The sequence below is a fragment of the Calidris pugnax genome, unplaced genomic scaffold, assembly GCF_001431845.1.
Source record: "Calidris pugnax isolate Ruff unplaced genomic scaffold, ASM143184v1 scaffold44, whole genome shotgun sequence".
NCBI lineage: Eukaryota > Metazoa > Chordata > Aves > Charadriiformes > Scolopacidae > Calidris > Calidris pugnax.
In genome coordinates this window covers 3,009,218-3,028,504 of record NW_015094506.1, presented here as the reverse complement: position 1 = coordinate 3,028,504, position 19,287 = coordinate 3,009,218, and the positions used below count along the sequence as shown (strand labels likewise).

The 19,287-nt window shown below is 45.0% G+C and overlaps 1 protein-coding gene across 1 annotated transcript; it reads right to left on the bottom strand.

Annotated features, from left to right (window-relative positions):
• Window positions 1-3,544: 3,544 nt before the first annotated feature.
• Window positions 3,545-18,135, bottom strand: LOC106901095 (cytokine receptor common subunit beta-like). The gene is made up of 14 exons (XM_014963447.1): window positions 17,991-18,135; window positions 17,375-17,560; window positions 17,045-17,171; window positions 15,215-15,390; window positions 14,495-14,643; window positions 13,845-14,016; window positions 13,627-13,759; window positions 13,360-13,520; window positions 12,326-12,471; window positions 11,563-11,737; window positions 10,464-10,560; window positions 10,136-10,205; window positions 7,569-7,666; window positions 3,545-5,918 (listed from the first exon to the last, which is right to left on the bottom strand). Exons 2-14 carry the CDS (start codon window positions 17,460-17,462, stop codon window positions 5,045-5,047), a joined length of 2,466 nt encoding a protein of 821 aa, XP_014818933.1. The 5' UTR covers window positions 17,463-17,560; window positions 17,991-18,135; the 3' UTR covers window positions 3,545-5,044.
• Between the last annotated feature and the right edge of the window lie 1,152 nt (window positions 18,136-19,287).

The window sequence follows — 19,287 nt, the reverse complement described above, 5'->3', positions numbered from 1 at the left end:
TTCTAATAGACATTAGAAATAGACATTAGGGCAGGCAGACTGCAGGATTATGGTACAGCTTGGAGCAAATGCCCTTTGTTACCACTGAAAGGCTCCTGAAGAGACTAGATCAGAAGGGAAACAGGCTGAAAGGTGTTGTTGGTGCACCACTACACTCTGACACAAACTGGTGTTTGCCTCCTGTGGTGCAGTAAAGTAACTTCCTACACTTTTTACGAATTAAAACAATACGTTTATAAACATTTAAATAATACAAAATAGTTGGCACTCAAATATGTGACAGCTGTTTGATGCCAAGTGGACATACGTGTGGCAATCCCCCTGCATCTTCTTCTCTTTGCCAAATGCTACAGCTCAGCTGGGGGGAAACGCTTTCTGATGGGTGACGTGCTGAAAGCTGTGGAGATAACTGAGATAGCTTTCAGTCAGACAGCTCAGCTACTGGGAGCAATCAATACCTGATGTCTCTTGAGTGCTGAACAGACTAATTTAGCCAGAACCTTGGCAAGGAGCATTACCCTGTGTGGCACGCCATGTTGACTAGAGTGCTTCAGGTACCCAAATATGTATTTAAAGCCAGCTTCAGAGTCTCCAAATAGCATGGCAGATGCAGTTAGACAAGAACAAGGCTGAAATAAGTGCTCATTGCAGCTGAAATCTCCATTGTACCCGTTCCTCTGCCCTCAGCACTTCACTCCTTCGTGCTTATCTGTGCTGGTGCTGACACATGCCCACACTTTGAACTGATTCAACCTGGTAAAACAGCAAAAAAATCAATACAAAAGAAAAACGCAAAGTTAACAGGTTAACAAATTAAATTTTCTAGGCAAAGCACCTTGTTGCAGACAAGGCAATGAGTGATGGGGTATGCAGATATTGGGGAAGAGGATTGGAAAGGAAGTGGAAGGGGAAATGGCCTTTCACTGCCTTTTTTTTTTATCCAGTGAAAAATCAGTTTGTCTCTACTATCTTGTCTCACTGAACTTAAGAGTTTGCAACAGAGATACCCAGTTATTTAAGTGATTTTACAGGGTCTGATCATTGGGTGGCAGCTCTGAGCTAATGTTTTTACCTTGTAGGTGGAACTTGGGAAAAAAAATGGGGTCTCCTGTGGTTTAGCGAAATCATTACCAAAACAGCTATTTAATAACTGGTTTAGTCATCTAGAAACTGCCAATGCACTTGAAAAATAGATAATCATACTATGGCAATTTGAAATAGAAGAGTCCGATTACATCTAAGCTCTGCAGCACTCACCTCATAACTTCTAGTATTTCTGACAGAAATGGGTAATTCCCAGTTTATGCATGGAGCCATACCCCTGCAGTTGCAACACAGATCATTCTGCAGGATATCACTTTTAGTAAAGATTTTCTGTTCTCATGCCAATCTCTTTTTTTTTCTTTTCATTTAACCTCCTGACTTCTGCCTATCTCATGCTATCCTGAACGATTCCAACCTTTGGTATCTCCACTGCAAATGATTTTGAATGGCTCATTTTGAAATGGTAACAACTGCAAGAATGGGACAAAGCCACTGCAAGAACTCTGATAAGAGTCTTCAGCCTGCTATTAAATTCAATCCTGTATGCTGTAAAGCTTGCACTGAAATAAAACTTAAATTCAGAGCTACATCTATCCTGAGGTAAGCCCAGTATTCTTAGAAGAATGGAGTACTTACTGCTGATCCTGCCTATAATGGGATAAAAGAGAGATCTGGAACTACTTGAAGTGGCTAGAGATCACAACAAAGAGGGAGCAAGAGAATTTACTTCAGTGGATTTCACTTTCAGGCACTGGGGTTCAAATATAATCGTGTCTTATGTTTAAAGGTATTTTAAACACTTATCCATCAAGAGAGAATGGTGTTTTGAGGGTTAGGGATTACCTGTGGTGTTCCCCTTGATAGTGGCAGAACATAGGATCCATGGAGCGGGAAAGTTAAAAAAAACAACCAACCAACTAAAAACAAAACCAAAAAAACACTCCAACCAAAACCCAAATAGTAGGATCCTCAGGGTTCTTTTGGGGTTTTGTTTGCAACAGACTCCTCTCTGAGGATCCTGCTCTGTTGATGCAGGGTGAGCGGTGGACATTGTTTACCTGGATTTCTCCAAGGCTTTTGATACAGCTTCCCACAGTCTTCTCCCGGAGAAACTGGTGTACTGTGATCTAGACAAGAGGTCTGTGCAGTGGGTGGGGAACTGCCAGAGAGGCTGTACCCAGAGGGTGGTGGTGAATAGCTCCTTTTCAAACTGGCAACCGGTCACAAGTGGGGTTCTCCAGGGATCCGAATGGTGCCTGATGCTGTTTAATATCTTCATAAGTTATCTGAATGATGGGATCCAGTGTGGCCTGATGAAGCTTGTTGGTGATACCAGACTGAGTGGGGAAGTGGACTCTTCAAAAGGGAGAGCCACCCTGCAGGAAGACCTGGATAGGCTGGCAGAGTGGGCTAACAAGAACGTTATGAAGTTAAATGAGGACAAGTGTAAGGTCTTACACCTGGGAAAACATAACCCAGCAGTGCAGCACAGCCTGGCATCTACCCACCTGTGGAAAGGAACCTGGGGGTCCTGATAGACAACATGCTCAATATGAGTAAACAGTGTGCCAGTGTTTATGCTGAGTTGCCATTTTATCCCTTTTAATAAAGTTCCTTTTCTTTCAAACCCTTGGATTCATTGCTCTTGAGCAGGAAAACTGATTATCCAAGCTCATTACGTGCCCAAGCAAAATCATTTTCTTTTCCTATAACCTGAGCAGCTTGAACTGAAATTGATTACCTATTTTTAGAAAGGAGCCCTAGCTAAATCTGGCTTCTTCCCCTGCCAATCACACCTATCAGGGGAATGCGAAGCAAGCCTATCTAAATGCAGATACCTGGGAATTATGGCCTGTCCCTTTTATCAAACACATTAATATAACTAAGAAAGGGGTAGGGCTGCCTGAGATCTTTCTAGCCCCATGTTGGGCTAGAAACTGGAGAAGAGAGGTAGCATTTGGAAAGAAAATGGGATTATAATGGTGTCATTTTACAAATTCTTTTCTTGGTTGTCTAAGACCCCTGCTGGTCCTGCAGGCTTTTCTGTATCTCAAAGCTGGCTACTTTCCTTTCCACAGCAGCTTTCTTCAGCATTCTGAAGATCTGGATGACCTCAATATCCTGTGCATTGTCTTCCTTGCCACCGATGGATCCACCATCATGTTCAAGCTATTTGATAATTTTAATAGGTTTCTGTAACTTATTTACTTGATGTGGTGAGTTGACTTCGGCTGGCTGCCAGGTGCCCACCAAACCACTCTTTCACTTTCCCTGAACCGGACAGGGGGAGAAAAATATGATGAAAGGCTCATGGATTGGGAAATCACTCAGCAATTACTCTCACAGGCAAAAAAGGCTCTACTTGGAGAAATTAATTTAATTTATTGCAGCTGTGGTTTAACCCCAGCTGGCAACTAAGCACCACACAGCCACTCAATCACTCTCCCCCCGGTGGGATGGCAGAGAGAATCAGAAGAGTAAAACTGAGAAAACTTGTGGGTTGTGATAAAGACAGTTTAATAAGTAAAGCAAAAGCCATGCATTCAAGCAAAGCAAAACAAGGACTTCATTCACTGCTTCCCGTCTGCAGGCAGGTGTTGAACCATCTCCAGGAAAGCAGAGTTCCATCACGTGTAATGGTTACTTGGCAAGATAAAAATCCATAACTCCTCATGTCCCTCCTTCCTTCTTCCACCAGCTTCATATGCTGATCATGACATCATATGGCATGGAATATCCCTTTGGTCAGTTGGGGTCAGCTGTCCCATCTGTGTCCCCTCCCAGCTGTTTGTGCACCCCCAGCCTACTCGCTGGTGGGGTGGTGTGAGGAGCAGAAAAAGGTTGACTCTGTAAGCACTGCTCAGCGGTAACTAAAACATCCCTGTGTTACCGACACTGTTTTCAGCACAAATCCAAAACATAGCCCCATGCTGGCTATTATGAAGAAAATCAACTCTATTCCAGCGAAAACCAGCACAATTGCCAATCAAATCAGAGTACAATAATGAGAAATAAAACCAAATTTAAAAACAAAAGCAAAAACAACAAAACCACCTCCCCCCACCTCCTTCCTTCTTCCTGAGCTGAGCTTCACTCCCAATTTCTCTATCTCCTCCCCCTGAGTGGTGCAGGGGGATGGAGAATGGGGGTTGCAGTCAGTTCTCACATCTTGTCTCTGCTGCTCCTTCCTCCTAATGCTCTTACCTTGCTCCAGCATAGCATCCCACCCATGGGAGACAATTCTTCATTAACTTCTCTAGCGTGAGTCCTTTCCATGGAGTGCAGTCCTTCAGGAAAGGACTGCTCCGGCTTGGTTTCCCTGCAGGTTCACAGGTCATGGCAGGAACCTGCTCCAGTGTGGACTTCCCATGGGGTCACAGCCTCCTTTGGGGCACATCCACCTGTTCTGGTGTGGGGGCCTCCACGGGCTGCAGAATGGATATCTGCTCCATAGTGGACCTCCATGGGCTTCAAGGGGACAAACCTGCTTCACCAAGGACTTCAGCACGGTCTACAGGGGAATCTCTGCTCTGCTGCCTGGAGGACCTCCTCCTTCTCCTTCTTCACTGACCTTTGTGTCTGCAGAGTTGTTTCTCTCTCATATTCTCACTTCTATCTCCCAGCTGCTGTTGAGCACCAGTTTTTACACTGTCTTAAATATTTTATCACAGAGGTGCTACCAGCATTGTTGAATGGCTCAGCTTTGGCCAGCAGCATGTCCTTCTTGGAGCTAGCTGGAAATGGCTCTGTCAGGCATGGGGGAGGCTTCTGGCATGTTCTCACAGAAGCCACCCGTGTAGCCCCCAGCTACCAAAACCTTGCCACACAAACCAAATACACTTGGGGATCTTTCTGATTCATCTGCATCTTCTTACTGGGTTTTAGGTTGGGGACAGGGTAGCAATTGCTCATCTTGGAGGAAACCAGTTATGGCACTGCTAGGATTAAATATGACTACATAGTTCTGTAACACAGGTTATTCAGAAAAAAATACTCTTTTTCAATGTAAGGACATTTTTGTGGGTTCTGAATGTCCATGGACATCTAAAGGGACAGTAAGATACTCTCCAAATGTATCCAGGTGCAATTCAGGTGACGAGGTTGGTGCTTGACCTGAAACTGGGGCCGTGGCACCAGTTTTCCCCTGAGAAGACTCATGACAAGAGTGGTCACTGGAGGGTGGGGGCTCCTGTGAGTCACCGGGTAACTCCCCAGCAGTGACAAGTGGTGGAGGGGTGGAGTTGCTGGCTGATGGCACTAACAGGCTCTCTGTGGTGACATACTCCAAGGGGCACTGCTGAGGAGACGTGACACAGCCTAGAGCCTTTGGAGATTTCTGCTCTTCTGTTCTCATGTCCATGACTTTCCCACAGGTTGGTGGGGCCAGTGAGACTTCTTTCTCATCCTCAATGTGCTGTGTCACTTCCTTCTGATCTGGGAGCAGGAAGGGCTGTGAAGGAGCTGCTGCTGGCTGCTCTTGCCTCTGTGGAGGCTGGGGACAGTCTTCCTTTGGGAGGGTCACATACTGAAGGGAAACTGATTTCTCACGGACTCCCACTGGGTCCACTTCTGAGGTCTGATGCACATCAGGCTGGGAGGACTCCGCTGGGCTGTACAAGTATGGACCGTTGAAAGCAAAGAAAGTATTGGAAGCAGTACTTGAATGAGCCTCACACTTGCTTGGAAGCCTGGCACACGAGCAGGATGGCCCAACTGTCTGATTCAATGGGCAGACAAGTGCAGATGATGAAAGCGAGGATTTATGTGGCACTTCAGAAGTCTGACAGGAGTTTTGTGGAGCCAGTGTAGCTTGGGAAACTTGCACTGTCTTTCCCTCAGCTCCGTGGAACTCTCCTGGGCTGCTTTTCATCATCCTGTTCAGGTGAAAAAACACAGGACTTAGCTGCTACTGACAGTTCTTTAAACAACAGCTTGCTGAGGTGATAACTGCATATAAACAGGAGATGCTGTCAGAGGGTACAATGTCTTCCAGGAAGCTAGAGGGAACCTTTGGCCACATCTCTTGTACCTTCCTCAGAAGATGCGAGCCTCAGCTTTTTCCTGTGCCACTGCAAGAGACCAACTGTTTACTGACAACTCCAACTCTTGCCAATGCCAAGACGTGAAAGCACAAACCAGCTATTTTTGCTGTAAATAAAACAGAGCCAGGGACCACTCTTTGGTCCTCTGGTAAAATGGCATAGACTGGCTGTGTCCACACTCTATAGCCATGGCAGTCTTCTGGGTCTCCCACAGTGTCTCTGCAGTCTAAAGCACAGCTAAGGTTTTGTGTTTGTTTTTTTCCGATCAAAGTACATGACATAATGTGACGACTGTGTTACAGCTGTTTTCATAGTGTGAAAGAGAACGTGTGTTGCACAGCCTGGGTGCAAAGCCTGCTTGAATACCACTGAAGGACACTGGGCAAAGCCTAACCTTGTACAATCATGTCCATGTTGCCCACTGGGAGCGGTTGCTACCCTGTTCTATCTCCCAAACTATGTCAGGATACCGTCTTGGAGAGCACTAGTTGGCACAGGCCAAACCATGGCAGGAATAGTGCTGACAAGAAAGCAGTATGAGCAGTTACAAGGCAGTGCCTGATACTACATCTTGGACCTGATTTATTTAGCAGTATAGACTCAGGCAATGTGACTGCTGGCATCAGCATTTATGCAGGTCTCGAGCTTTGAGTGATACTTTGCAGTTACTTCTTCATAATAAAGTTACTTACAAGGACTGAATGTGAAGCTAGACAAAGTGAGAAGACAAAGATTTCAAAGAAGTAAAAAACATAATCCATCTTCCCTTCACACAACTTACAAAAGTGTGTATTAAAAAGAGCTGACTCTCTCTCCTAAGAGGCAGATAATGATAATGAAACCCGAGAGTCAATTTAATTTGTGTCAGCATCCCCAGCTGTTCTGCAACTCAAGATAGTTTCCTGAACCATGGTCACATCCCCACACCATCTTTGAAGACCTGGCACACATTTGAGGCTGTATGGACAATTTGGAGCTATTTCTGATCAGCCACACACTGGCCGGGACCACTGCAGCTCATCTTTGTTCACATTCCCCTTTCAAAGTCAGACTTTGCTTCAAGGAGCAGAAAGTATGTCATTCCTAGAGGATGAAGAGATAAGGGAGTATGTGTATTTTCGTGAGAGGGAGGTTGTGTTCAGGCAGGCTGGGAGGAATGCAACCAACAGGATTTCCATCCTATTAGGTCGATGCCTTTTGTTCAAACCTATTTCCAAAGGAAATGCAGAGGAACAGAGGGAGTAGGTTTCTACCCTCAAACTTCCAGCCAGGGAAGTCAAGGTCCGCAGCAGCAGCAGTTCATTACAATTTCCATAGATGTTTCGAAGGTGTACACAAACTTAGGAAATACCCAGGTAAAAAGACATGAAAAGTCTTTGTCCTCACCATCGTAATGAGTGATATTCATGCGCAGCCTGCTCTTCCCTCAGGGTTAGTAAAGAACCTTTCAAGAAAGGAGTCAGGAGTGGGCTGCTTACTTACCCATCAAGCACTTGAAGGCAGCTGACTTGCTCCACCTCCTCAGAAGTGTTCTGCCCATTGAAGCCCACCTGGCTGGCTGGCTGTTGGCTAACAGCTCGCTGAAGAGAGAAAATGAAAATTGTGACACTTCTGAGAAAAGGGAGATCGCATTCAGGCCAGGAAGAGCCAGGAGCAATGGGCATAAAAACACTGGTAGCACATTTGTGATAGACAGTGCAAGAATGAGCTTCCAGGCATTCACATTGTGCAATTAGTTTTACCAGTTTATCAACCTATGTTTTAGAATTAATGTTTTCTAAATAACTTTTGTCCCAACAACCTTCCTGTTCTCATTTTTAGGGCCATGCTGTTTTCCCACCTAAATACAGTAGTAATATTGCTACAGGCAATCTTTAATAGATTTATGCAGGTTTAAAAAACTCCCATGTTCCTGGCACCTTCATACCACTTTAATTTCTTCTAATGTCTTCTATCAGCTTTTCCTTCCTTTGTTCTTGCTCCAATCTGCAAAAGTCTTCACATTTTAACCTTCAATCTGTAGTCAGAACAAGCTACGATCCGTTTCTCTTCAATCTTCCAGTCAAAATGGACAGTAATGCTGAAGAAATCCCATGGCTACAGCTACAAAGTATGTCCTGTCCTCCAAAAGACTATTCCTTCACTTCCACATTGTCTACCCCGACCTACCTTTATGCAGCACAGGAGCCAGAGGCGGCTGCTGCTGCAGGTTCCCATCACAATAAACTTCAAAGCTGCTGTTTTGTGAAATTCCTACTCTAATTCAGCAGCGTATGAGGACACTCTGGGCAACTTTTCACCTGTAGAGCTAAAATGGCTGTCCTTCTCTGCTGACTGACCAGAGAAACAGAATTGCTGGGATGTTTACAACTTTAGCGTAAGGCAATTTGCTACCGGGATGAAAACTATCAAAACTACAAGACTAAGAGCCGAGAGCACTTGTGGATGGAGAGCTGGGTATGAGATAGGCCGCAAAGCTACTGTGGTGCTTTTTCGAGTGGTGGAAGACCTTGTACTGGTGTTGATTATTGTGTATGGACAGAAAAAGAAGTTGATGAAGTCTGTCAACAGCCAAATTAATCAAAAGGAACTTTAGAACATTGACTGATCTGCAAGGGGGATTTATCAGAGCCTGCAAAACATGCAGGTGTGCGCCACATAAAGGAATCTGGTGTATCTCACTTCCCCTGTATCAACTGCTGACTGGATGCATGCCTAGGAGACATTGCTTGCTGACTGAATAAGAGGCTGAGAAATACTGGGTGCCAAATGAACAGTTAGCTGAGAACCATGACAGCTCACCATGTGCAGCACCCTCAAGAGCAATGCTAAGACCAGCCATTCTACTTAAGCTGAAAATATCAAATGAGACAAAAGGGCTTGCAATTGTAGGGTGTGAGACTGATAGAGAAAACAGAGGTGGAAAGCTAAAAATGTTGCAACTGGATAAGTAACTGTTAAGTTAATCTTTGTAAAGACCACTCTTCCCTGGAGTTGTGCACCACTGACTAGCGCTGCAGGGAGCCAGAGATGAGGTGGAAGTCATTTAGCTTAAGTAGAAGATAAAACACAGTGGCAAAAATAGCATGAGCTCTCCGTCTGTAGAATGGAGATTAGCAGCATTGCCTTAAGGAGATAGAGACATTAGAGATGTGAGATCAAATACAAATCCAGCGGTTCCAGGGGAGACTCACAGATAGATAAGGCTGTGAAATTATGGTAGTGAGAAACTGAAACATGCAAGAGTCAGTTCTGGGAAGGAATCTAGCCAGGCTTGTCAGAAAACTCCAAGTATGCTCCATACAGGACCTCTTTTGGCGATATCCACCTACTATTTCTATCTATCACAAGGTTTGCTTGGCCATTGCAGATGAAATCAGGAAATGGGCAAGGGAGAGAGATGGAATCAAAAATAAGTCACTTTCTTTTAGAAACACCTCTGTGAAAATATGACTGTGAAAAGTACACATTTCCTTTTCTTTGCCCTCTCCTTTCCTATATGGAGAGGGCCACATGACCATGTCCAGGAAGGGTAGCATGTAGAAGGAAATATAGCTCTCACAGTGTGAAGCCAACCTCCAGTAACTGCAGAGGAGTATACAGGGGGGAAATCATGCATAGACTATAGAAGGCGGCGCTGAAGAGACTCAGGCAATATTCTGGCCAGAAACACGAAAAGTCAAATCTTTCCAGGGACAGCAGGTTACATGTAAGAGGACTTTGGGAGGCATTTTGGGTGCAAGGGACGGCAAAACTAACTAGATGCATCAGAGAGAAGATGGTATTATTTTTCAATTCTCGGTTCCTGGATACTAAGGTAGGAAAATAGAAGACCAAAGTCTGTAGTAAAGGGTTACATGAGGCTCAGCCAGGCTCTGTAATCCTCCTGGATGGGGAAGCAATCTGCTCAGTGGCAGTCCAGACCCTGAGCTGGCAGATCCCTCTCAACTAGACATTCCAACACACCCCTCGCTTCCTTCTTTTCACTCTGAACTAACTCCATGTTGTACTTCTCCAGAAGCACCCTTCAAAGTACAGTTCCCTCTTACCCCCAGGTAGCTCTGGATCAGGAGACTCTTGCTGGGGTTCGGAATCTTTTCCTCCCACATTTGCTTCTTCCTGCAACAACAACACAGAGTGTCCAGATTTCTGCTGGAAAGGCTGCACCCCCCACACTGAGCTGCCAGGCACAGAGAGGCACCACCAAGGCCCTGGCACGCCACCACCCAGCTCTCACCCTTGCACAGACACGCACAAGGATGCCCATGGCACACCAAGGCTCATCCCACATCAACTGCTCTCTCCTGGGGGGACAAGGAGTGCCTCAGCCTTTAGGCCAGCACGCTGCAAAACTTCTTAGTCACAACCCAGACCTACCTGAGGAAATACCTATAGCTGCAATAAGCAACTATAAGTAAGATGATGATGAGAGCTGGGAGCATCGCTGGGAGAACCACTGGTGGCAGAACTGAAACTGAGAAAAGAGAAACACGTATCCACCTGCACAGTGGCTGCTTCTCATAACAGGTTTCTCACTCTGGCCACTCTCCATGCAAGCAGTTCAGGGAAATGTAGGTGGCATGTCCCGGGACAGGATGATGCAGCCTTCAAACTGTTGGGATACTTTGCAAAATGAGAGAGACCAAGTGTGGCCTGAACAGCTCACTGACCAAAGGAGTTCATTGTTTCCTTTACTGATCCTTTTTTTTTTAGTGACATAACAGTAAACAATTTATGCATATTAAGTCTTCAGGCATCTTAAGTCTGCCTGCCTTTGTGCAGTCCCGAAGAGATGGGGTCTCAGGGATTTTCTAAGAAAGAGCTTCCTCTGCTAATGGCTGTAACTGATCTTCACCAACATACCAATTTCTTCCTGAGTACACTCATCAGATTTTGCCTCCTGTCTGACCACTACAAGCATCCTCAGGACAAATCATGTAAGATCATAATAATTTGAGCACAAGACCATATGATAGCCGATATTATGCTCTCAGTCCAGAAAGAGCAAACACACGTAAAGGTTTTTAAGTCCAGTGGACTGTACTGTGTATTTAACACAACCCTAGAGTCACTCTGCAAACATAAAAGACTGATGGCTTCTATTCTGTCTCCTTCCAGTGGTGGGCTCTGCAGTCACTGACAGCAGAACGGACCACTGGAATCAGGAAACAAGGATGCTCTTTTGGTCAGGACCTTCACTTGATTTTCCATATGGAAAACTTTATGGCTGGTTGTACTCGCCTCGTGAAGGGGAGTAGGAAACAAGCTTAAAAGGCCATTCCTGCTCACCTCCTTCATTAGCATTGCTGCCGTACTGCAAGGGTGCAGACAGGACAGACACCTTGTTAAGCCACCCCAGCTAGCTCATGGCTGGACCAAGCTTCAGCCCCAGCTGAGAGCATGTATTTTTCTGCCGAGGCATTTCAGCCATCAGCAGTCCACAAAACCTTACAGAGGGAGCCTGCACGGAAAGTACCATTCTCTGTCTTCCAGGTGAATTCCTCACTCCATTCACTCCAAGGCCCCTCATATTCCACAGGCGTATTCACCCTCGCCCGCATTTTCCCCCTGTATTCTGTAGATGATGCCAACATCTGCCCGGTGAAGATGAAGGGAGGTTCATCATTGATGATATTTAACATCTTGGCTGTCTAAGGAGAACATATTCCACAGGCGTATTCACCCTCGCCCGCATTTTCCCCCTGTATTCTGTAGATGATGCCAACATCTGCCCGGTGAAGATGAAGGGAGGTTCATCATTGATGATATTTAATATCTTGGCTGTCTAAGGAGAAAAAGAAGCACAAACGATGAAGACGAGAGGAACTGCCTTTCCAATTTGCCCTGCAAAGGGAAATCCAGGACTCTTGCACTTTCCAAGACTTACCTTCTCGTATTGGTTGTTTTTCCAGTACTCAACTTGGTAGCTCTGTTTTATGGAGTCATAGTCGAAAGTGTGTTTTTTTCTCTGTCTTCCAGGTGAATTCCTCACTCCATTCACTCCAAGGCCCCTCATATTCCACAGGCGTATTCACCCTCGCCCGCATTTTCCCCCTGTATTCTGTAGATGATGCCAACATCTGCCCGGTGAAGATGAAGGGAGGTTCATCATTGATGATATTTAATATCTTGGCTGTCTAAGGAGAAAAAGAAGCACAAACGATGAAGACGAGAGGAACTGCCTTTCCAATTTGCCCTGCAAAGGGAAATCCAGGACTCTTGCACTTTCCAAGACTTACCTTCTCGTATTGGTTGTTTTTCCAGTACTCAACTTGGTAGCTCTGTTTTATGGAGTCATAGTCGAAAGTGTGTTTTTTCCACCTCAGTTCATACTCTTGGTTCTCTGTCACTGTTACTGACACATTTCTGGGTGGCAGCGCCTTAACTGGAACACATGGAATGTTTCAGATTAATTATCAACATACTGGTCCAGCACTCCCTTTCACTGCTGTGATAGTTTCCAGAGACTGAAAAGAATGTTGTTTCATGCAATGTAAGGAATCTCAGCATCTTAACACTTCTGAATTCTCCACATCTGCGTTTTCTAGTCAAATACAATAAACCAGTAGACACAATAAATATCAGAAAACCCATATCCGTTAATATTGACAGCGCTCCCTGTGCACAGAAAACCACTAAAGCCATATTTGAAACACCTTTACTGGTCCACCACATTTCCAGAGATTTTCAGCTCTCTTGGGGCTACTACCTGATATTTTCACCCACTACAGGAGCTCTCCCAGCTGTAGTCTGTAAAAAGTAGCACCGATACCTTGAGACACATGGAGGCAGAGATGATCTGCCTGGCACACCTCACTCAGCAGAGGAGTCCTATCTCATCCAGCGCTCCAGGGCCACTGCACATACCCTCGAGAGCTCCACTGGCTTCTTGAGGAATCACACTCCACACAAACACCTCTCGTCACAGTTCCCTGTCACCTGGGACACTCACGAAGGCCAGTCACAGACAAGTCAGCGGGGTGACAACTGGCCATCAAGACCCTCTGGGTCACAACTCAAATTTCTGCACAGCAGTTTTCACCACTGCCACCTTCCCCAGAGTAACAAGTGCCACTGAGGAACTCCACGCCTACAAGCCACCTCTCTCACACCTCTCATCTGACACAGCGTCCAGTTCCTTTCTTCATCAGCCCTCGTCTCTTCCTCCTCCCATCCGCTTTTCCTCATCACTGCTGTCCTCAACCCCACTTGCCCAGACAGGCATCTCTCCAAGAAACAACCAGGAAAAGCAAAACACAACACTGCAACTCACTGTTCTTGCGGGCTTCAATCAGCTTCTCCTCTGTCTTGGCTCGGACAGACACATGGTACTGGCTCTGACTGCTGGAGTTAACAGGGATTGTGCAGCTCTGGACCACATATGGAACATGAGGCAAAGTCTGCTCGTGCACAGGAGAACACTCCTCCTCTTCTCTGATGGGAGAAAAAGAAAGAAGTTGAGCTGAGATCAGAGGAAATGGGACAGAGCAGAAACTCCATGGGAGAGGAGCAGGGACGCTGGCATGGGCAGAGCACGTACGCTGATGCTGGAGTGGCCCTGAAGAACAAGCCAAAGAGGACAGAGGTGGCGATCACTTTCTTCACTTCCCAGCTGCACGTCAGACGATCTGCACCATTGAAGAGGCAGCGAAGGTTGCTGGGATGAAGGCCACCTTCAGAGAAGAGGAGAGCAAGCTAAGTGACAGGAAAGGTCTGGCTTCTCAGGCAGTGCTTCCAGCCCACTCCGTCCCACACTACCTTCAGGGGTCTGCCATGACACCTCCGTGCTCCACTCGCTGTACTGCCCAGAGAAGCCACTGGCCTGTCCCGGTCTGGCTCGCACGCGGGCAACGTAGCTGCTTCCTGGGAGAAGGCCCTTGTGGTGGAGATGGCAACTTGTGGTGTTGGAGAGCAAGAGGGAGGCAGCTTTCTGTTGTTGTGGGAAAGGAAGGAGAGAGGGGAAAAAGAAAACTGGGAACTTGATGATATTTATGCTTAAAAATTGATGATAAAAAAAAATGCATCCTCCTGGCAGGGGAAGCAGCTTCAAATGTATTTTGCCATTTCTCCACATGAACCCACAGGCTCTTCTGGGAACGTGATATAATTCCATTTGGGAGGCATTCAGGGCAAAACCAATTCTCACTCAAAACCATATACAATGGTTTTTTTTCAGTAAAGAACAGATATTTGCTTTCAATACAGAGCAGATGGTATTTCACTGGACAAGTCATTTGCAAACAGAAAGAGAGAGCCCCTTCCAGCTGACCTGAAACAACATTTGTTGACTCTCCTCATAGTACCTGAGAACAGAAAGGTCGCTCATTTGCACAATGTTTACCACAGAGTCTCAACCACCAAAAGGAGTTCCAGCCCAAATTAAGACAGCCCAGCTCCTCTACTCTTACCTCCCAGGACTCCCACTCCCGCTTGTAAGTGACTTCATACTCCAGGGCACTGCTCAGCCCTTGGCTTCCATCAGCTGCTTTCCAGGTCAGCAAGAAGTCTCCTGATGTCATCAAGCTGACCGAGAGGTTTTGAGGTGGGGGGGTCTGAACTGGAAGGTGAAGGTACAACCCATGAGATGAGATAGTGAGGACAGGGACATGAAGTGGAGAAGAAAATGCCTAGCTGATGTCCTCTGAATCTAACAACTTCCCTGGATTGCTACAAATAATCCACAATTCTTTTTCACTGTGAAGTGCAAACTCTACAAGACTTGGGAAATATGTGCATGAGCAGAAGTGACAAATAGTGAGAGCAGTGCTGTTGTGCAGCTTTATAGCAACTTTTGAAAGCACATGCTGTAATGGCATGTAGAGGATGGTGCTAAAAGAACAGTTTTTTGATATTTTCCCCCAATTCCAATCAAGACACTTATTATCTGGCAGATACCCCCTCATTTTTTTCCATTGTAGTCATTGAAGGTAGACTCATTTTTATCTCTACCGAATGCTCTGAATTTGAAGGTGGTAGGATGGCCTTATAGCCATTTTACTTCACTCCTGCTTACATTTCAGCTTAAGGGCTGACTTAAGTATCTTTTTAGGATTAGATATTGAATACATCAATCTGAAAAACTTTTAAATGCTCAAAAATAGGGACAAGACTTAGTGGTTCATCTTTACCATTCTGAAACAAGTAGACATTCAGCTCTGACTGTAGTGCCAGGTTAAATTTGAAGCTGTAGTTTTCTTGATGATAGTCATCGACGTGACACACCCAGTGCATTGTGGAGTTCTGGCAGTCAGCGTGGTTTTCACCTGTGTGGGACCTGCAGGTCATTTCTTCATTCCTGCTTACACTGAAAAAAGCATGACCATCTGAATAGGGTGCTGCTAGATGGCTCGAAGTGTGGTTTCTGAAACCTTCCCCAAATGCTATTGTATTCTGTTTCTAAATAAATATTTATCACTGCATTATTTTGGCATACATCTGTAGTTCATTAGCTTACATGAATACACTCTCTAATATCAGGCACTTCTGCTTTATTTTCTCTTCTTTTCCTCAAAGGAAGATGCACTCACAGTAACTGCCTTGGGTTGGTAGGTGTCTGGGCCCTGAACACAACCTCTTTCATGCCTCCCCTGCAAGGGTTATGGCCATCCATGCTCAAGATTGTCTAAGATGGAATCAGCCTGACTGAGGGCCTCCCCAGCTTCACTCAGAAACTGCTTTTAATGTCAGGCCCTTGCCTTTGGTCCTTGCCTGAGCTATGACGCAGCCATATCTGTATCTGGTGACATGCATTGTTGATTGTGATCTGTGGAATTGACTTCCTAGCTTGACCTTCAGCCTGGGTACAGGATAGGGACTTCCTTGGGGATCTGGACTGATGGAAGATCCTGGTTGCTCTCACTGTTCTGCTCTTCTTGTTACTGTGGGATTATGCCGTTGTCAGTGAGGTCAATGCCTTGCTGTCACCCCCAGCTCCTAGCTCACCTTCCCGTAGCAAGCAAAGCTTGTTCCTTCCATTACAGTACGTTTGGCAGTGTACATGTGTATGTTATGCCATGCTTACACTAGAGAAGTCAAACAAGGCCAAATAAATGCAGCTAGGAGTTGGGACAGAAGTTTTTTGAGGACTATGGGACTGCAGTCCTCCTACACAAAAACATTACTTCCACGCAGACCTATGAAGGTCCTATGTGCCACAGGAGCAGTTCTGTGGTTTGTAGACTTCAACCCACAACAAACTACTAATATTTGGAATGTGATTCAATACTCTGGGGAGTATAAGGGGCGTCTTCTCCTTTGACTTCAACAGCTGTCAACTCATGAATGAATTCTACAGTTCTTTCTCAAAAATAGAACCAAGATAACTTCTTCCTATTTTTATTTCATGCTTTCTTCCAATCTCTGTGCTGTTTACCCCTCCATCTCCTGCTCATACTATTATTCTTTTTCTCCATCCCCTATCTCTTCATTCTTCTCTGTCCATTCTTCTCCCTCATACTCTCAAGTTTGACTGTTCTGTTTTCTTCTTGAAAGGAAGCAGAAGTAGCAAAAAGATAGCAAAAGATGTAGTCTGGTATCTCTGAGAGGAAACCCAATGAGTCAAACACATAGAACTTCTGTTTTTCTCACAATTTGTTTTGCAGAAGGTATATCAACATGGCTATGCTCTTACTTCTGATTAGTTATCATCACCACTGCATCTAGTATAACACATCCTTCTCCATTCGGGTGCAATGGTTAACATGTCCTGCCATATTTTGTGTGTGGGCTTTCACAGCAGAAACAGGGAAGAGTGATTGAAAACATAATGAAAACAACTTGATTAGTATGCTGTGCTTCCTGTTCTTCCTCATCCTGTACAGATCCAACTGTCTCCCTAGCCTGGACATAACATTGGTGTCTGCAAGCTGGATACCATGCTGGCTGCGCACAGCTCCATCTCTTAGACTCAGCAGTCAAGCCCCTTTAGACCATTTTCAGAAGACCAGACAGACACTTACTTTTCATAACTTTTAAAGTTCAGAGTCACATTCAGGAATTCATGAGCCTCTGAACACTCCATCCATGTGCAAGTTGTACGAGATGCGTGGTCATTATAACACTGTAGGGTCTGCATTGGGATGCTCTCTGAAAAGAGTAAACAATGAAGAGAGTGTTTGGTGTAGCCCTGGTAACTACATATATGTACACTCACAGAATGTCCTTCTTTTTCTGTCACCAAGATGAAAGTAGAAAATAAAGGGAGGATGGAGAAATATCAGGTTAACAGAAGAAAAACAGTAATAGAAAAGAAAGGAGGAGAAAACAGAGGCAGGGAGCCTGAAACTCACCTCGAATAGTTCTAACCCCCAAAACCAAACATGGAGTCAGAAGAAGACTGATGAGCACCCTCATCTTTACACCTTTGCACACGAGCATGGTCTTATGTCAGGCAACAACTCCCTGCATCAATGGCTGTTCTTCCTCAAATACATGCTTAGTAGCCACCATTCTTCCTTCTTTGTCACTGGTTGTAGCTGAAAGCAAAACTCATGTGGTTACCTGGGAAAGCCTTGCACCTTCTGTTGGTCCCAAACCACCTCTTCCATCAACACTGATGAGATCTCTCAGAGTAGCTTCACATGAAGATAATTTACTAAGGGGAAAATTTTCTGCCTCTTCACCCGAGGACAAAGACAAAGGTTGCTATTTGGATCTAGCGATAGGATTTTCTACCTCCTTCCTTCACCTTGAGACTAAGAAATAACCCCTAAGTTACACTTCCCTGCCTCTCTTACCACTCTGACTCCTCACAGAAAGGTACTTCCGATGCACTGAGAGATCCAATCAATCACCCCATTCTTTCACTTTAAAACCGGATTCACAGGGCTTTTAAGTCCTTGTTTGTTTGAGGCGAGAAGGCTCCTTGCCAATTCCTTCCCCACAGTAACAACGCATCTGCCTTACCTGAATGCTGAGTGGTCTTCAAGGCAGGTGCTTCGCAGCAGGTGGTTCTTTCACTTCCTCATTTATCATTCACATGGAGTTGGTGCAAATGCAACCGGCAGTGGGATGCCGGCAGCCCTACCCCTTCAAATGAGCCTCTGCTCTATTTCCCTTTCAGTCCTGCCGTCGCAGCGTTCAGCACCAGAGGCATGTTTGATTTGTTCGCTCCGACCTTCCTGTTTATAGCATAGTTTGCAGCTGCTGGGTTCCTGATCAGATGTCATGCAATTAATAGGAAGAGGGAAGGAAGTACTTCTCACTGTTCTATTTCCCTTAAACAATTTCCAAGAAATGCAACTAACTTTTCTGCAAATAAGAAGCAATGATCTCTTAACAGAGGCTGAATGCTGCTCGTTCTCTTTTCTGTTGGTCTGCACTCAAAGCCTGTCCTTTAAATCATCCTTCTCCTTGTGTAAATGTTTTCTGAAAGGAAAATTAATTGCCATAAAGTTAAACAGTCATTAAATAAAACATTAGTTTACATTGTGAATGTTGTCTCAAAGATGCATTGCTGTTGCTAAGCCTGACCCGTGCAAAACTGTCTCCATGCGAATAGTACCACTAGAAGTGTGGATTCGGCTTAAACCAGACCCACACTGTTAAGGCATTAAAATTCAAGCTACACTGTGGTTACATATTTTAATTTAAGTGATAATATCACTCTGTATCAGTAGAAGTGAGGAAAATGCACTCAAATTAAGACAGTGTAATTTAACATATATTTAGATACTCCTTTTTAATCTTAGCAAAAAACCAAAGGGAAGCGGTGGCATCTAAAGAAATGAGAGGCAGTGAAGTTTCTTGCTGCTTTCTCTAACCTAGGCTGCTGTCTCTGTGAAAAGACTACTATAGTTTTGGGCAGTACCTTTACCAAGGTACCAGAGTTCAGGCAACTTTGGATTGTATCCTCCACAGCGTCCACAGTATGAATCAGTGGCAGCTGGAAGTGCTTTAGCAAAAATTTTGAAGTGCTTAAAGAAAAGCAGAGAAGAAAAAGGGAAAGCTACTTGGCAATAATTTTCAGGATATGGTGTAAAAGTGAGCATTGCACACAGTGTATCGTTATGAGCTTGAGATGAAGACTGTCTTCACTGTCCCCAAAGGGCACAGATACACTCTCCTTCTCTTCATGCTTCTTTCACAGATAAAATAGAGGTGTAAATTTATCTCTTCAGGTTCTTCTTAACAGGCAGAATTATCCCACTTCTATGCAAAGATCTCAGAGGAGAAAAATGAGGCCTGGTAGCGAATACCCATG

Excerpts from the sequence above, each read along its gene's own strand:
- LOC106901095 (XM_014963447.1), bottom strand. The coding sequence starts at position 17,462 with ATGCTCGTGTGCAAAGGTGTAAAGATGAGGGTGCTCATCAGTCTTCTT. Across the intron at positions 14,017-14,494 it reads GGGAGTGGGAGTCCTGGGAG|AAAGCTGCCTCCCTCTTGCT; the intron begins GTAAGAGTAGAG and ends CCACAACAACAG. Across the intron at positions 7,667-10,135 it reads TGATCCAGAGCTACCTGGGG|CGAGCTGTTAGCCAACAGCC; the intron begins GTAAGAGGGAAC and ends TTCTCTCTTCAG.